The sequence below is a fragment of the Lampetra fluviatilis genome, chromosome 33, assembly GCF_964198595.1.
Source record: "Lampetra fluviatilis chromosome 33, kcLamFluv1.1, whole genome shotgun sequence".
Classification (NCBI taxonomy): domain Eukaryota; kingdom Metazoa; phylum Chordata; class Hyperoartia; order Petromyzontiformes; family Petromyzontidae; genus Lampetra; species Lampetra fluviatilis.
The window spans coordinates 4,136,386-4,153,668 of record NC_136307.1 but is presented as its reverse complement, the minus strand read 5'-3'; the positions used below and the strand labels follow the sequence as shown (position 1 = coordinate 4,153,668).

The window sequence follows — 17,283 nt, the reverse complement described above, 5'->3', positions numbered from 1 at the left end:
CACTCGATCACCACCCACGCACACTCTCAACACCCCCTTACACTAACACACACACATCTACTCTCCTAGCAGCACGCAGCTTTGCCGATACCAGCCCCCAGCCCCACTCTCTGTCCACACACTCTATCACACACCCGCTGTATCACCCACATTCCCACTCAACACCCACGCATCATGTAACCCACTATATCACCCAACCTGCTCTATCACACACTCTCTCACCCATTATATCACCTACCCAATGTGTGCATCAATCACACACCCACTATATCAACCACACGGTCTCTATAACATTGCTTTTACTGCTTGCAATATTAAAACATTTGTATTGCTGTTATTGTGTTTTACTTTCGCCAATTCAGTGACCAGGATCACTGTTGGGAATGAGACTTCAGGCTCCTTCTGCAAGTATCTTGCATTCTCAGCAAAGCACACGCGAACTTGAATCACCACGCACCTCTCTGCAGCATCCGCCCTGAACGCAAAGCGGGGCGAGACCATTTAAGATTTTAAGGGATCACCCAACTATTAGGTAATCATAATTATAGAGCACTTTGCGCTCGGTCGATAAAAATGCGCGCGAATACCTGCGCACACGTGGCAATGCAGAGACCAAATCGACACTTGATTCTGGGTCTGCCTGGGTCTGCCATCAGAACTGTGCAGTGCCAGACCAGCCGAGTGCAACACAGCAGGAACGGCGGTGAGCGGATCTCGGTAACAAAAAAACTATTGCTGCCTTTTCGAACACAAAAGGCACATTTCCAACACAAAAGGCACCTTTTCAACGTGTCCCCGGGTGACACCCGGAGAGGTGGAAACTCGCGCATCCGCCCTCTGAACGTCGAAATTCTTCAACGTGTCCGCCGTGGGGTGGGTGACGAGCACATCGGTTCGATATCCGAGAGAGGGGCCCACGTGTCCACGTATATATTTATTACTATTATTATTCTGACAACGTGTTTATCCCAGGCTTGGCCGAGTCTTAGCAATCTGTTTTAGTAGTCTTACCAATTTTTTTGGTGCAGGAGGAGGCGCTGTTGTGTACATAATCCCAAAATAAATATTGCAGGTCACGTTTCGGCAGCGGCATATGCAGCCAGTGCCAGTTGCTGTCAATTTTTTTTTTAGCCATGGAAGGAAACCAGCTAAAAACCCGCGGAGGAAACCCATTCCGAACAAGGCGAGTGCACAAACTCCACGAACAGGGCGAGAGTACACAAACACCACGTACAAGACGAGAGTACACAAACACCACGAACAACCTCTTAGGTTTTTTCGGTAAAGTCACGTAGGTAAAAAAAAAGATAAATAATAAAAATAATGGAAGAAATAATAGAACTAAAATAATAAATCACGTTTCGGAGGCAACACAAGAATTCCGTCTTCAGGTGGAATCGTCACAGCACGATTGCTGTATCAAGCAATCGTCACAGCACGATTGCTGTATCAAGAAATCGTGATATGACGGTTCCACCTGAAGACGGAAGCTTGTGTTGCCTCCGAAACGTCGTGATTTATTATTTTAGTTCTATTATTTATTCTATTATTTTCATTATTTATCTTTTTTTTCACCTACGTGACTTTACCGAAAAAACCTAAGAGTATGAATCATTGCAGTCACGAAAGCTTCGAATCTCCACAACCAACTTTTGATTTAATATACGGGGTGGGGGGGGGGGGGATAGTGCGTCTTATTTGTAATCAGATTTGTGCTGGAGGACATCACGCAAGCGCTTCTGCTTTGGAAACGTACGTCGCGTAAGGAATTAAGTTGCCAACGTTTGAGCCGCGCATTTTTATTTTAAAAAAACACCACCCCGCTCGCTGTCCAATTACAATTCATTTTCAGTTGTTTCACGCGTGGCCCCGTGTCGCCATCTCGCGTCCGACAACGTCCAAAGCGAACACCAACGACACAAAAATCCTTGCGATCAATAATCAGCCGAGATCCGTTTCACTTTTTAAATCCTTTATATTAAGTTCGCTTGCTTGCTTACGACCGTGCAAATCTTTCGGTCGTTTTTTAACCCACTTCCCGTGATCCAATCGAGCTGACATTTTCCACACAGACTCGTTGTGCGTGACAATTAATTTTTTTTTACACTTTTTAGGACAAAAATATTATATTTAATTACCAATTGCTTAATGGTGCAATGCAATCATCTGACCCATAGGTGGCAGCCATCTCAAGCCAGAGGACGAGAGGACTCTAGCCGCCACGCATATAAAGAATTTATAGTGAAAAACTTAGTTTTTACGGGTTAATTTTTCTCTAACTCAACTGCCGCGCTTTAAACGATTTTGAAAGGAATTTGCCCCAGCGAACTTTCACGAAGGGAAATATATTTTCTGGAATATTGAGCTAAGTCTGCGCAGTGTTTTACATTAGGGCCGGCCCAGGACACGCTCGGCTGGCCTGGGAATTCCCCAGGAAGAACGAGACTGTGCAACAGTGACGTGCGGTAAGGTCAATGGCTGGGGAGGCACTGGATAGTATCAGAGCCAGATTCACACACTGAGGGGGCGTGTCCTCACTGAGGGGGGCGTGTTAGACACGCCCCCCTCAGTGAGGCAGATGTGATAGCTGCCTCGCCTGGTGCTTTTTCATTGCAGTTCCATGACGAGACCAGCGAGCCTAAATATCTTTATACACACACGTGAAGTAAGTTACCTGAAGTGTGGAAGACGAGGGGTCTACAAACATTACATTGGTGACATACTGAGATAGTAACAGGCACGCGCTTATTGCTCGCGCTCCATCCAGTTACTGAGGGGTTGCGCAATCAGAGGGGAGGCTGAGCTCGTCGCTGCCTCACTTCTCGTCTCTTCCTGGATTTGCAGCGGAGCTCCGCAAATTTGGCGATTTTGACTATAAAAATGATTTGAATCGTACAGAAATTATATTTATAACACAGATCAGTGGAAAAATCGTAATGTTTATTTAATTTGATAATTCTTTTTTTTTTAGTTTTCGTAACAGCTATTTTCATTGGAGTATGACAGGCGAGGCTCTGCCTCCCCTGCCCGCACGTCCCTATGGATAGTAATGTAGTGTACAGTGTAGTGTAGTAATGTATAGTGTAGTGTATAGTAATGTTGTGTAGTGTAGTGTACAGTAATGCTGTGTTGTAGTGTATGGTGTAGTAATGTAGTGTAGTAGTGTATAGTGTAGAAGTGCTGGAGTCAAGGTCTGGACCACCACTACTCAACATGATGCTGCCACGACCCTCACCAGGAAAAGTGGATTGAGACACGAACGGACGCTAGTTGTTTTGTGGCTCCAGTTTCTATTGGCTTCACCATTATACTTTCGTTTTATTACCTTTAAAGGTTTGGGCGATTCCAGGTCAATAACTCTTGCAAGAGAGCCAACCCCTGCTCGCTCTGGAATTCTTACCCCAATTAAATTTTGTTGTTTTATTTTTATTTAGTTTTCACCTACGTGACTTTACCGAAAAAACCAAAGAGTATGGATCCGTGTAGTAACGAAAACTTCAAATCTAGAGTAAAAAATAAATGTCGTAATGTGACGTATCCAATAACACCCTGCACACAATGCACAACATACCAATGCTGGACATTTGAACCGAGTAAGTTTCACATTCTTTATTTAGGTGCACCGTGATACAAGCATCGTGTCCAAAATGTACATTTCTCAATATAAAATCTGCACGCGTTAAGCACAAGCACCGATCATCACGCCGTCACGTAACTCGACTGCTTTATCCGACGCGTAACGACGACGACGACGTTAGATCGTGGGATATCCTGCGACGATCGCCAACTCGACATTTTCCAGCAGTGTTTTCCGTACGCGCCTTTGTGATGGCGATGCCAAGGAGCCACGGGAACGCATCTGTGCGGATCTTTGAGTGTATCCCCTTTGTATGCACCGTGGCTCTCGGAAGGTGTCGGAGTACGATGGCCGCGAGACTCTCAGAAGGCGACCGTGCGCTTCACGCCGCTCCACTTGGACCGGCCGAGCCCGTGCGCCCTCTTCACGTCGTTCCAGTCGGGCGGCACCAGCGACACGGCGTCCTCCTCCAGGGGCGTGGTGGACACGGGCGTGCGGGGCGACGCCACCACCACGGGCAGCGGCCCCGTCTCGTCGCGGAGCTCCACCACGTGCAGGCCGCTGCGGTCGGCGGCCTGCTGGTGCGTCTCCTGCACGGGGGCACACCGCGTATCGTCGGCGGAGTCGTCACCGTCAATACATACATTTTCACGTGAAAAGCCACCACCACCGTCCACAATTTCCACGACCAACATCCCCAATTTCCACGACCACCATCTCCAACGCAACAACTATCACCACCATCGCTGCCACACCCACCACGATCGCTACCACCGCCTCCGATACCACAACGGCCGCCACCAGCACCGCTTGCCATCGTCGCCCCACACCGTCACGGCGCAGTGCTCCCACCTGCGTGGTGAGGCCCAGGAAGAAGGCTTTGGTCATGTTGATGAGGTTGACGGAGCCGGTGACCTTGGCGTACATGTCCTCGATGCCGATGAGGCGGCACATGGTGATGATGGCGCGGTGGCAGTGCAGCCCTTGGCCTGCTCGACCGGGAGAATGGGTACGTGTCACAGCCAACGTCGACAGCTGACAGCTCCCCCCCCCATGCCACTCACCCCGCCCCGTTACGCGCACAGCAGCCGATGCACTGCTGGATGAGGCTGTCCCTCCATGCCGTGCTGCGGCTCCTAGAGGTTACTGGACCAGCATAGACGTACAACACGGCAAAGGATTTGGCCGCACTGACCTCTGCTGCCTGTAACGTAGGCCCCGCAGCAGCCTACGACAACCTGCTAGGCATGGTGGTCACCCGTGCAAGCAGTGTTCAGGATCAATCCTGGTTTGGGATTTGGTCACGGATCTAACGAGATTGGAGTGCATTCCGGGTGATTTGGTCATTGGTTATTTTGCTAATTAATCTCCTACAATACAATACCCTTCTCCCATTCACAGATAAAGACAAAGATCCCCCCGTATAGCCTGAACAGACTGCTGGGGCAAGTGCTCTTAGCGAGCAATACCTATGAAGGCCGGAACGTCACATGAGGGCGTGGGTGGCCAGCACCACGCCTGACCGCCTGCACCAGCTACACAATTGGGGCTGAGTCGACCTAGGCGAGGCCCAGGACCAATTCAGATAAGTCAGTGGTGTTGGTGGCCGTGAGCGGGAATTGATCTCGTGTCTCTGCCAGGTTCGTAGCGCAGCGCACTAACCACTGCTCCACCGCTCCCCACTAACATTCACAGACACACACACACACACAAAAATGTACGCGCACACAGGAACCGGTGTCGTACCGCGCGGCATTTTCTTCACCGTGATGGCCGTGTGTCGGTACGTCGTGTTGAAGTTTTCGTAAACTGCAGCACAGACGGACGGGTCAAACGCTCGACTCAAAATGACAACAACGACGACATCACCACCACCACCACAACGTGCAGCAATCAACTTGCACAACGAGGCAGTGACGGTGGGCAGCGTGTGAACAACAAGAGAGAAATATCATGCCGCGGAGCGTGGCGCTACGCAGTAAGGCACGTTAGGCTGCGGTGAAACCACGGTGAGGGGTGGGGGAAGCTTTGGATAGGGAGGAAACGGGCAAAGCTTTTTATTAACGTGGCTGGTATCCTTCAGGGCGAGTCCCGAACAGCGACGCAGCTTTACGCCGCTAACGTTTTGTTCATACTTGACCACCTTCCACGTGCCCCCTTGCTACATAAAGTGTTGTAAACACAACCGAAGAAACGAACGGCTCCCATCTTGTACAGGTAATTATGTTTGGGTGAGAGACTTGCCAGGGAATACCAGGTGTTATAGACGTGGGGCTCTGACGTGGCATTCGGGCAACAGACTCACGAATCCATCTGTGCAAAAACTTTACCCCCCTCGTGCGAGCGGGTTTGCTCCGGCTACCCCCCGTTTTTCTACCACGTGTCAAAAATACTAGTTGGTGAAAATTGGCCAAACATCCTCAATGAAATAAGAGTCTTGGGACTCGGGAGAGGTGTTTCCGGATAAATGAAGGCATTATTAATTATGTTCGATACACACCGAGGCTGTGGGTGTGTTGTGATGTCTGACAATAGTTTTGGACGCTTCACCAATTAGAAAACTCGCTTAAAGCGCCTTAAACGTAGCATTCAAAATCGTGGCACTGCAGCTGGGGTTGCGTTGTTCTCTTGACGAGCGCCTCCGATTAGAACGGTCGGCTACGTACGGTGCAAAAGAAGTTCAACATACGTACTAACATACTATCGTACGTTCATGCATACCAACGAGGCGCGTGGCCTTACCTGTGTGGTCGTTGTAGCGCTCGATGAAATAGAGGTAGTGGATCGCCATGTTCTTCGCCTGCACAAGGGACACGGTGGTGAGGAGTGCTTCGGTGAATCGGGCGAGCGAGCAAGCGAGCTCGTAACGCAACGCATGCAAAGATACTCCTCCCCAGGGATGCGGTGATTTGAGACAAATCGGTGGTCGCCAATGCATCCTCTCAATCCGCCTTGGTTTTTACCGCCTCGTTAGTTTTCGACTCGCTTCTACCGTTTTGTCCGACCCAGTAAGCCTTCAAGTGACGTGAGCATACCAATTTGCGAAAATTAGAATCAATTTGATTAATCTATGCATCGTTACCTGTCAGGTACATACCAGATACCAGTCAAAAACAACTTGGGGGGGGGGGAGTGTTAATCGTATCCCAGCGACCACTTACTCACCCATTCACCCACCCGCTCAAATCACCCATGCAGCAACTCACTCGTCCACTCACTCATTCTCCCAGCATTCCACCCGTTTTACCTTTCTCAGCGCCGCTGTCCTTTCCGGAGCTTTTCCGATCGCGAACCCTGCAGAGGAAAACATTTTAGAATGCTGCGAGTAACAATCCACCATGGCGAGCCGTTGGGCACGAACACCCAGTGCGAGTGTGGCTGTTGTGCTGCTCTGTGATGACGGGCGCGTGCGCGTGCATCTTTGTGGGCAGCGGTGGCACGGTGATTGGCACCCTGCACGAAGAACCAAGCGACCCGAGTTAAGATTCCCGCTCACGGCCAACGTCGGTGTCGACTATCTGAACCGGTCCAGTGCTTACCCTAGATGGACTCAAGCCTTAAATGAGGACCTGGTGCTGTGTAAACATTAGCACTGCAGGGACAAAGGCGACCGGGCGTGGTGCTAGTCACACCACCCCTCTTGTGTGCCGTGTTAGCCTCCATCGGTGGTCGCCAACAGCACTTTCCCAACTCAAGTTAAAGGCTACCTATGGGATCTTTATCTTGTGTGTTGCCGTCAGAACGTACCAGCTGCGCCCTTCTTGTTGCCTACGACCACGAGAGCCCGGCACGACTTCTTGCGCCCTTCCTTGCCCGTCATGTGAAACACGTTTCTCACCTACGCAAGCACACAGAGATGCACACGCAGAGATATGCACACGCGCGCACACACACACAAACGGTGGGAATCCCAAGACATGGAACCAATAGGCCATGTTACTTTATAGGCAGAAAGAGGCCATCACAGGCAAAAGAAATAAAGAAGGTATTGAGAGCTTGAAGAGAGGCAGGGAGTCAACAGCTAGGAGATGGGAGTTCCAGACGACGGACTGCAGGGTGCAGCGTTATGCAAAGAACTCACCTCGATAACCCTGGAATCAAAGTCTTCGTAAGTGTCTGAAAAGAAAAAAAAGACATTCAAAAGGAAACGTTAGGATCTCAAACACGGGAAGAGTTTTTAACAGTCATTCTCATACACAACTCTTTCGAACCCCCCCATCATCACCACCACCACCACCACCACCCACCTCCGTTGGGGCTGGGATCGGGTGGGCCGAGGCTGATGCCACCCCAGTTGCGTCCGGACCAGCCACGCTCCGTCTTCACGCGGAAGCGCTTCTTCTTGTCCCACTCGTCCCGCTTGAGGAGCATGTTGGCCTGCATCTCCAGCTGCTCCGCCGCGCTGCGCCGACTCGGCTTCTGGACGCCGTCCTCCAGACGGATCGGCATGTTCAGGCCCGGCCACAAGAAGCCGCCCTGACCTGCGATCAAATCGCTCGTTCTTTCAATCGTTCGGCACTCGTTTCATTGACCCGTCATAGTTGACTCGCAACCAGGTGACAGCTCATCGAGGAGAAACCAAAATAAAGTTTTGCAATTCGTTCAACGAAACGCCGGCTCTGAAAATTTAAGTATGCATAAATTGACTGCAATGTGAGCGAAAAACATTACCCGAATCGTAGGGCGTGCGCTATGTGTGTGTGTCAATTGACACCCTAGACATCCCTGCACGGAAGATGTTCCACACCAAGCGTTTTCCCAGATGAAATATTTTAATTTTAAAGAGATGTGGATAAGTGCAGCGCCCCCTCCTGTTTGGATTACAAAAAATCACTTGAACGGATCTCAGAAGTACCAGTTGTGATCTCCTTTATCAGACAATTGTTTAACAAACAGGATGATGCAGTGCTTACTGCGAGAGTTCCTCAGGGATACTTAATCGTATGACATGCTGACAATAGCACAATTGGAATAAAATTGGGGAAAGGACAACAAAATAATGAAAACAAAGTAGCACATGAACAACGGTCTCCGACCGTCCCTTCTGACAGTTGTAATCCTGTGGATCATCTGCTAAAGAGATGAAGTGATGAAATCAGGTCATGTGCCGGTGCTAGGTGGAATATCGCATTGCAGGTTCATGAAATATGGCGATGGCTTGGGGAGGTTTTCATCCAGCAGTGGCTGATAATGATAATGTATACGTTTCTCTTTACTGTGATTCTTAAATGTTATTCTTTGTTGTAATGTTAGGTTAGTAACACTTAAGTCTGTGCTCTCCAGTTGCCTGGGTAAAAAGTGGGCTAGGTTTTGCCCAATCCTGGCCAGCTGGCTCAATAACTTAACAAATGAAATGATGTATAATTTACTGCCATTTCTCAATCCACTGCTGAATTAAGTCCCTCCTCACACCACGTCCGTCACGTGGGTCATTTGAGATGGTGGCGGTTTGCAGAGGCCTTCATCCAACAGTGTATTGACCGTAGTGACATGGCCATGAATTATAGCTCAATGAAGTGGCTTATCACCTGGATATTTATAGCAACCAAATACTCTAAACGCATGTTGATTCCAAATTGGGAGGGAAAAATCGGAGGACCCAGAGAAAAATCCACGCAAACTCCACAAATATACAAGAGTCGGGGTTAGGAATGAACCCACGAACTTCTACATAACCAGGCGAGGTGGTTAACATCTCGCAACCGCGGCGCCCAACTATGAACGCTGTGGCAATGCTCCCATGGCGCGCAAGCGCGACACACCGGTGCACGAGCGAGTCACTGCATACCTTCCCCGATGGTCTGTCCAAAGTTGAGGTTCTTCTTGAACTTGCGCTTAGCCCTCTTTCCTCGACCCTTGCGCATCGCCGACCCCGAATTGGCCACGACGCCTTTCCACAGCTCGTCAGCCGTCACTGCACCCCAGCGGACAAGAGCGTGAAACCACAACGGCGGCAACGCAAAGTGTCTTGCAATCGGAAACCTGGTCACCCCGCAGTCAGAAACCCGGTCTCTTGCAAACTTAGTAATCTGCAACTACGTAGGTTGTTTTGCGGTGGTGCTGCGTAGTTGTATGATGTGTGTTCGTGTTGTAGGGCGTGTAGTTGGGCATGATGTCGGACAGTGTGCTGGATAACACACGGTACAACTCGAAAACACGTCAGAAAGGTGGTGATCTGCATCTAGAAACCCAATCTCGCGTAGAGGGATACCCAGTTTTTTCACGCCAGAAAGCCATTCATATAACAAGAAGCCTAGTCACATACAATTGGAAAAATGGTCTCCTGTAATTGGAAGCCCTGACACCCATATGTACTGTGACTTAAGATCCATCTTCTCTTATTAAATTTTAGATCGTACGATACAATTGTAAACTGCCATACCCACTACTCTGTAGACTGGTATAAACGCTTGTTACAATATGAACAGCGCATTGAAAATACATACAATTTCATGTACTGTTTACAAAATGTGTTGACAAATCCACACTAAGTAACACGATGATTGACAGAGGGGCGTAAATTACTTTGCGATAGTGCATATAAATAGAGGTACTGCAGGTAAGTAGTTTTCAGTTTTAAAGGCGTAGTTTAACAAGACAACACACTTGCCACCATCCTTCAAAACCACCGGTGAAAAAGAGCAAAGTTTTTGTTTACATTATAATATGTTTATGCCTAGAGCCGGGGCTCTCGCATAAACACAAGGTCAATTTAGGAAAGCACTGCAATAACAGCTCGTAGATAATGTTCAGTCCTCTCGGCCCCCCACCCTCCCCCGGTTGACCACAACTGTCAGCCAACACTGGTATAAACATGGGCATTTTCGTTCTCTTCTATCATGTGCACCAACAGGCATGTCCACGTACTCGTGCACCCCGTGCTCTCTTTTAGCCCCCCCCCTTCCAATACGTTATCATGTGCACCAACAGGGACTTGCGCACAAACACGTCGACGTCTACGAGCACCTCGTGCTCTCTTTTAGCCCCGCCCCCTCCCGATACGTTCCATTCATTGGCTACCACATTCTGATAAGCTCCCCCTCCTCCCTCTCCTCCCCCTTAACTTGTATTTAAGAGCTTGCATCTTGGAATCCCTGCCTCACTTGATGCAGCAAATCTGGCTGACGGTCCCACCTGATGATGGAGACTTGTGTTGCCTCCGAAACGTCGTGATTTTATTATTTAATTTTTATTAATTTTAATTTCATTTTTTACCTACGTGACTGTACCGAAAGAACTAAGAGTATGAATCCTTGCAGTCACGAAAGCTTCAAATCTAGAATTGACCACAACTACACCAGTCGTCCCCTGCTGCTGCTGCTGCAACTCTCGCTCACGTTTGTTGAAAAAGCTGCCGTGACGCCGTGGCTGAGTGACGATGGGGGCAACCGCTGCACCCCGAGGGGTCAGGGTCCCCAGGGTCACGGTGGAGAAGAGCGACCTGGGGCATCGCTGAGCCGCACAGACGCCCTCTGTGAACGAAACAATGAAATGGCAATCAATGTTAACGAACGACAATTCAAATGTTAATTTATATATTTTTTAAAACCCTGAGCTACCATAGTGGTGTAGCGCGTGTTTGGCATGGGCTCTTGATGCAAGGAATGAAATGGGGACCCCTGTTTGAGGAAGAAATGAAATGGGGACCCCTGTTTGAGGAAGAAATGAAATGGGGACCCCTGTTTGAGGAAGAAATGAAATGGGGACCCCTGTTTGAATTCGCACTCAGAGCCCATGCCCCCCTATGCCCCACGAGTCCCAATGCATCTCCAACTGCAAGTCGGCTCGCTGGGTGGGATGTCAACTGTGATTGTCAAAAGAGGGGGGTCAGTCTCCCGCCATAGGAACGTGGAATTTCCACCAGTGGCTCAGGACAAGCGGAGCTCGTTTGACTGGCACTCGACACACGCGTTCACCGCAGCAGTCGGCCACACGCCTATCGCTAGTCATCATGAGCCGTGATCAATCCACTGCTGAATGAAGCCGTTGCTGGTACCTTTAACACCTCGCATGCAAAAAGAGTTTATCAAACATTTCATCGCAAGTCGCAGAAACAATAACGCTCCGTAACTAGCCTTCGCATCTGCGAATTGATACAATTGTTTTCCAAATGCGTCTCATTTTAATTAAAATCATTCAGCACATTCTTAGGTTTTTTTTCGGTAAAGTCACGTAGGTAAAAAATTAATAAAAAGTAAAATAAAATAAAAATCACGACGTTTCGGATGCAACACAAGCTTCCGTCTTCAGGTGGAACCGTCACAGCACGATTGCTGTATCAAGGTCTACAATCATTCAGCAAATCTAGAATCATTCAGCACGCCAAGGGGTCAAACGAAGGCGTGGAGGATGAGAAGGGGGGGACCCGCGGATAGGGAGAGGCCTTATTCGGTGGCCGCAGCCGCTGCCACTGACGATGGCCGCGCCGTCTTCTCCCTCGGCCGCGAGGGGAGAGCGAGAGACTCGGAGGGAAGAGATGCGGAGTGGCTGTGAAGAAGGACGACTTCGACTCACCCCGCAGAGCGACCGCCCTCAGCAGACACGAGCCCAGCCGCCAGGAGGCCGCCATGCTGAGCTCAGAGCCGTGATTGCATTCCCTAGTGCGGGTAGGGGGCATCGTTTGGTTTCCATAGAGCGGATAGGTATGCGCGCGGTAAATTATCTAGTGCGGATAGGAGCCGCTAGGGGGCACTGTTTAGTTTTCATACAACTTATAAGTATGGATGTGCATTGTATTCTCTAGTGTGGATAGGAGCCGCTACGGGTAGTTTAGTTTTCATACAACTGATCAGTATCAATGTACAATTAATTCCCTAGTGCGGATAGGAGCCACTAGGGGGAACGGGTTAGTTTCCATACAACTGATAAGTATTGCTATGCAATACATTCCCTAATGCAGACAGGAGCCACAAGGGACGTTGTTTGGTTTTCATACAACTGATAAGTATGGATGTACAATTTATTCCCTAGTGCGGATTGGAGCCACTCGCGGCGCGGTTTAGTTTCCATACAACTGATAAGTATAGGCGCACAATTCATTATTGAGAGCGGATTGGAGCCGCTCGGGGTAAGGTTAATGTATTGCTCATAATAAAGGTGTTGGGGGTTAGATCGTGTCAATATGAATGTGTCGTTAACCCACCGCCATTTCAACAAAACCCACAACGTTTGCAATTTGAGTACGACGTTTCGCTGGTGATTACCACAACCAGCTTCATCAGGCGATATGTCAGGATTGTGAAGAAGTCTTCCCGTTGTTGGTCTTAAAGAGACCACGGTGATGTTATCCCTGTGAGCCGATCAGGCGCGAATATCAGAGGGGCATTAAGGGGCCGTCCATAAATGACGTCACGCGATTTTTGACGATTTCTGACTCCCCCCCCTTCGTCACACGGCGTCACAAGATGTCAGACCCCCCCTCCCCTCAAATATGACGTCACAAAGCTCTGCCCCCCCCCCAAAAAAAAAAACATGCTTCAAATCGTTTTAAACTATTGTTATTGTAGCGCGTATTTAATGTGGCGCTGCACTCTGATGTTGTATGAGAAAACATGTATTGAAAAGTCTATTTCATTAAGTAGAACGTGTTGTCTATATTTAAAGTTGCGCATTTTGATGTGACGTCACATTTCTCACCCCCCCCCCTCGTCACACATCGTCACAAATGTCTGACCCCCCCCCTAGGTGCGTGACGTCATTTATGGACGGCCCTTAATATATAATCGTATACATTAATCTGAGAATATGCAATGCCTATTAGCGGTTGGGTTAGTCACAGTTAATCAACATATGATAGTCTGAGGAAGCATGCAATTAAACGAAGCAGTATAGTATTGTTTCAACGAAGCAGCGATTTGAATCTAAATGTTGGTATCGAATTTTCAGCCTGTGCTATACTTGAACATTACTTTCCATATTTGATCTAAATGCTTCTAATTAGGCTGGAAACGTTTTAGTATTATTAGTTTTTTATTAACTTACTTTTGCCCAATTTGTATTTGTTTACATCGGTTTAAACGTTGGTAGTGGTGACAGCAATTTCAAATAACTTCACGTAAAAGGGCTGTAAATTGTTATATGGTTTACAGAGGCGTTCATGCAAGGGTCGATGACCGGTGGTGGAGAAATATCCGTGCCAGCCAAAGAACGGAATGTGTCGAAGAGTTTCCGTCTACCCAGGAGATGGAGCAATGAAATCACATCTCCGATTAACACGGTTGGCTACGTACGGTGCGAAAGAAGTTCAACACGCGTACAAATCCATTATTCCATAGCAGGATCATGAGAGATGGTGACAACTTGGGAAGGACTTCATCCAGCAGTGAATTAATCATGGCTGCTGCTGCTGATGATGATGCTCATACAATGGACAGGCATTGCCCATAGATATCGAGTGTGACGATGCCAGACGGAGGCTGCTTGAAAACGGATGCCATAAGAAACTGGGGGTGCGAATTACACCTCGGAGTGAATCATTTGAAAGGTAGATTTCTAACACTTCGCCATCTGCGCTCGAAGCCTGGCATCGTTCCTAACGTAATTATGTTGATGAAATGCTACAGCACTTTATGACTCCAGCATCTGTTCTGCCTCGTAAAGCAAGCCCTGTCACGATCCACGTGCCGGTTATGGATGCGCCACAGTCACACGATCAATGACGGCAACAGGAAATTCGAGCAATGTGTTTCTCGTGGGTATTTTTGTCATTGAATTAAGCACCCATCCCTCTTGTGAAATAATAAAAAAAAAACTGCTAGGCAGAGCTCGACATTAGCACTTAACTCCTGAACATATTGCGGCCATACGCAAAAATATAACTGGCAGTCAACATACACAAGCCTTTCTGTCCTCGCACGAGTAATTCACTAGTTTATGCAATTATTAATTACTGCACTGCATTGAAATCATCCATTGTGCACAGCAATAAAATGAACCAGCTGTCCCTCACTGCCATACAGTATATGTTTAAAAACCACAGTAGATCACGTAAGCTGGGTCTTGTGTCAGATTTCATAGTACGTTCCCAGAGAATTTACAACCATGCATATTCTTAGGTTTTTTCGGTAAAGTCACGTAGGTAAAACATTAAAATTAATGATTTGCTGCACCATGATGCAGCAAATCTGGCTGTGACGGTCCCACCTGATGACGGAGACTTGTGTTGCCTCCGAAACGTCGTGATTTTTATTTTATTTTACTTTCATTAATTTTAATGTTTTACCTACGTGACTTTACCGAAAAAACCTAAGAATATGAATCCTTGCAGTCACGAAAGCTTCAAATCTAGAATTTACAACCAAGCAAAAAAAATGCAATGCAACACTTTACAGCTGTATATCTTCACAGGGAGGGCATTTAGCCAGCTTTAAGGTGACATTTGCAAATGCATCTGAATATAAATAGGCTTTAATTATATCTGTAAATCAACGTGGCACTATGGCACAATTCTACATTTAAACTTTAAAAAATTACATAATTTCACATCCTTGCATGCACCCTGAACAAGGTTAAAGGATTTCCTGTGTTTTAAAATGCCCGATGGTTTTTGGATGACATTTCACTCGGCGCATTTCCTCAGGTGCACGCCACCTCGTGTCTCTTCGCTTGTGTGCTACTGATGTTGCGTTTTTTTGTTTTCACCTTGCCATGCGCCACGTGGTTTTTTTGTCTAAAGCGAAAAGGATGTGCTGGTGTGCTTTAAATACTCAAATGTCAACCCTTTCACCGGAACAATTATGTACAAGTGCTATTTCAGGAAGCTAAACGTTACATTTGCTATTTAAAGCGGTTTTGTTGATTTATTTATTTGCACGATTATTATCAACATAGAATTTCACTTACCATTGGACGTTTAAGCCGCAATGCGTTACAGTACTATGATCCATATTTGTCTTTGGATAGGCCACGTGGTAGCTTGCCAATTGTTTTTAAACTCACCCTCCACCACCCGACAAGATTGTACAACGACGTTATTTGTACGTGCCATGGTATCGATCAAATTCTGATCGATCAATTTCTGATCGATACAGCTCCTCTCGCCGCTGGCTTAAGTCTTTTCAAATCGCTTTGAGCTTCATCAGGTGGTGAACTCGAAAATTGAGTGCGGCTGCTTCATCTGACTCTGTGCTTAAAGTATCCGCCGTGACATCTTCAACGACCGTATCAGTTCGAGTTGTGGGGGGATTACTGCATCCAATAGTGGATTGATTATTGCTTATGAGATTGACGTATCGAAGACACTGGTGTGACCGTCAACCTCCGATTAGCACGGTTGGCTACGTACGGTGGCGAAAAAAGTTCACCATACATCAGAATATGCATTAATACTAGAGGAATCCGATGAGCTACAACGCTCTATTTCACAGATGTCCAGCAGGGTGGCACGTGGTCAAAACGTTACACACCTCGACATGCAGATGGCCACATCTCCATCACGAATGGATAATTAAAGACGAGCAATTGTGGCCACGCTATACCCACACTATATGGACCATGCGGTGAACCACTGGGGTCTGCGTTCCTTCAACGGAGGAGGAATAGCAAAACGACACGAGCCCTCCTCTCTTCGTGGCTAGCCAGGCATCAATTCTAGATTTGAAGTTTTCGTGACTGCAAGGATTCATACTTTTTTGTTTTCGGTAAAGTCGCGTAGGTAAAAAATTAAAATAAATAGCCAGGCATCGACAACCTGGGCGTGCCACCCAGTAAAATCATGCAACCTTGGGCAAATGTTGGCATGTGGTCGGAACCGCAGAAACAAAGGCAGTATACGCCGGTTGTCCTCATTCATACCCTTAGGATTTTTTCGGTAAAGTCATGTCGGTAAAAAAGATAATAAATGAAAATAAATCAATTAAATCACGATGTTTCGGAGGCAACACAAGTCTCCGTCTTCAGGTGGGACCGTCACAGCTAAATTTACTGTATCAAGTGAAGAGAAATCCAAGACAAGCTCTTAAATACTGGTTAAGGGGAGGGAGGAGGGGCTTATCTAAATGTGGCAGTCAGCAGAGGTGGGACAAAGTCATTGTTATGCAAGTCCAAGTCGAGTCGCAAGTCATCAAATTCATGACTCGAGTCTGACTCGAGTCCAAGTCACATGACTTGAGTCCACACCTCAGAGGTGGGACAAAGTCATTGTTATGCAAGTCCAAGTCGAGTCGCAAGTCATCAAATTCATGACTCGAGTCTGACTCGAGTCCAAGTCACATGACTCGAGTCCACACCTCAGAGGTGGGACAAAGTCATTGTTATGCAAGTCCAAGTCGAGTCGCAAGTCATCAAATTCATGACTCGAGTCTGACTCGAGTCCAAGTCACATGACTCGAGTCCACATCTCATAGGTGGGACAAAGTCATTGTTATGCAAGTCCAAGTCGAGTCGCAAGTCATCAAATTCATGACTCGAGTCTGACTCGAGTCCAAGTCACATGACTCGAGTCCACACCTCAGAGGTGGGACAAAGTCATTGTTATGCAAGTCCAAGTCGAGTCGCAAGTCATCAAATTCATGACTCGAGTCTGACTCGAGTCCAAGTCACATGACTCGAGTCCACATCTCATAGGTGGGACAAAGTCATTGTTATGCAAGTCCAAGTCGAGTCGCAAGTCATCAAATTCATGACTCGAGTCTGACTCGAGTCCAAGTCACATGACTCGAGTCCACACCTCTGGCAGTCAGATTCAAGATCTTGTCTTTTGGATTTCG

General features: G+C 47.6%; 1 protein-coding gene across 1 annotated transcript; it reads right to left on the bottom strand.

Moving 5' to 3' along the window:
* Positions 1–3,594: 3,594 nt before the first annotated feature.
* Positions 3,595–12,172, bottom strand: MRPS5 (mitochondrial ribosomal protein S5). The gene is made up of 11 exons (XM_078871843.1): positions 12,092–12,172; positions 10,915–11,049; positions 9,366–9,491; positions 7,825–8,058; positions 7,659–7,693; positions 7,325–7,415; positions 6,825–6,871; positions 6,320–6,377; positions 5,324–5,386; positions 4,430–4,566; positions 3,595–4,167 (listed from the first exon to the last, which is right to left on the bottom strand). The coding sequence occupies exons 1-11, from the start codon at positions 12,144–12,146 to the stop codon at positions 3,940–3,942; spliced, it is 1,209 nt and encodes a 402-aa protein (XP_078727969.1). The 5' UTR covers positions 12,147–12,172; the 3' UTR covers positions 3,595–3,939.
* Between the last annotated feature and the right edge of the window lie 5,111 nt (positions 12,173–17,283).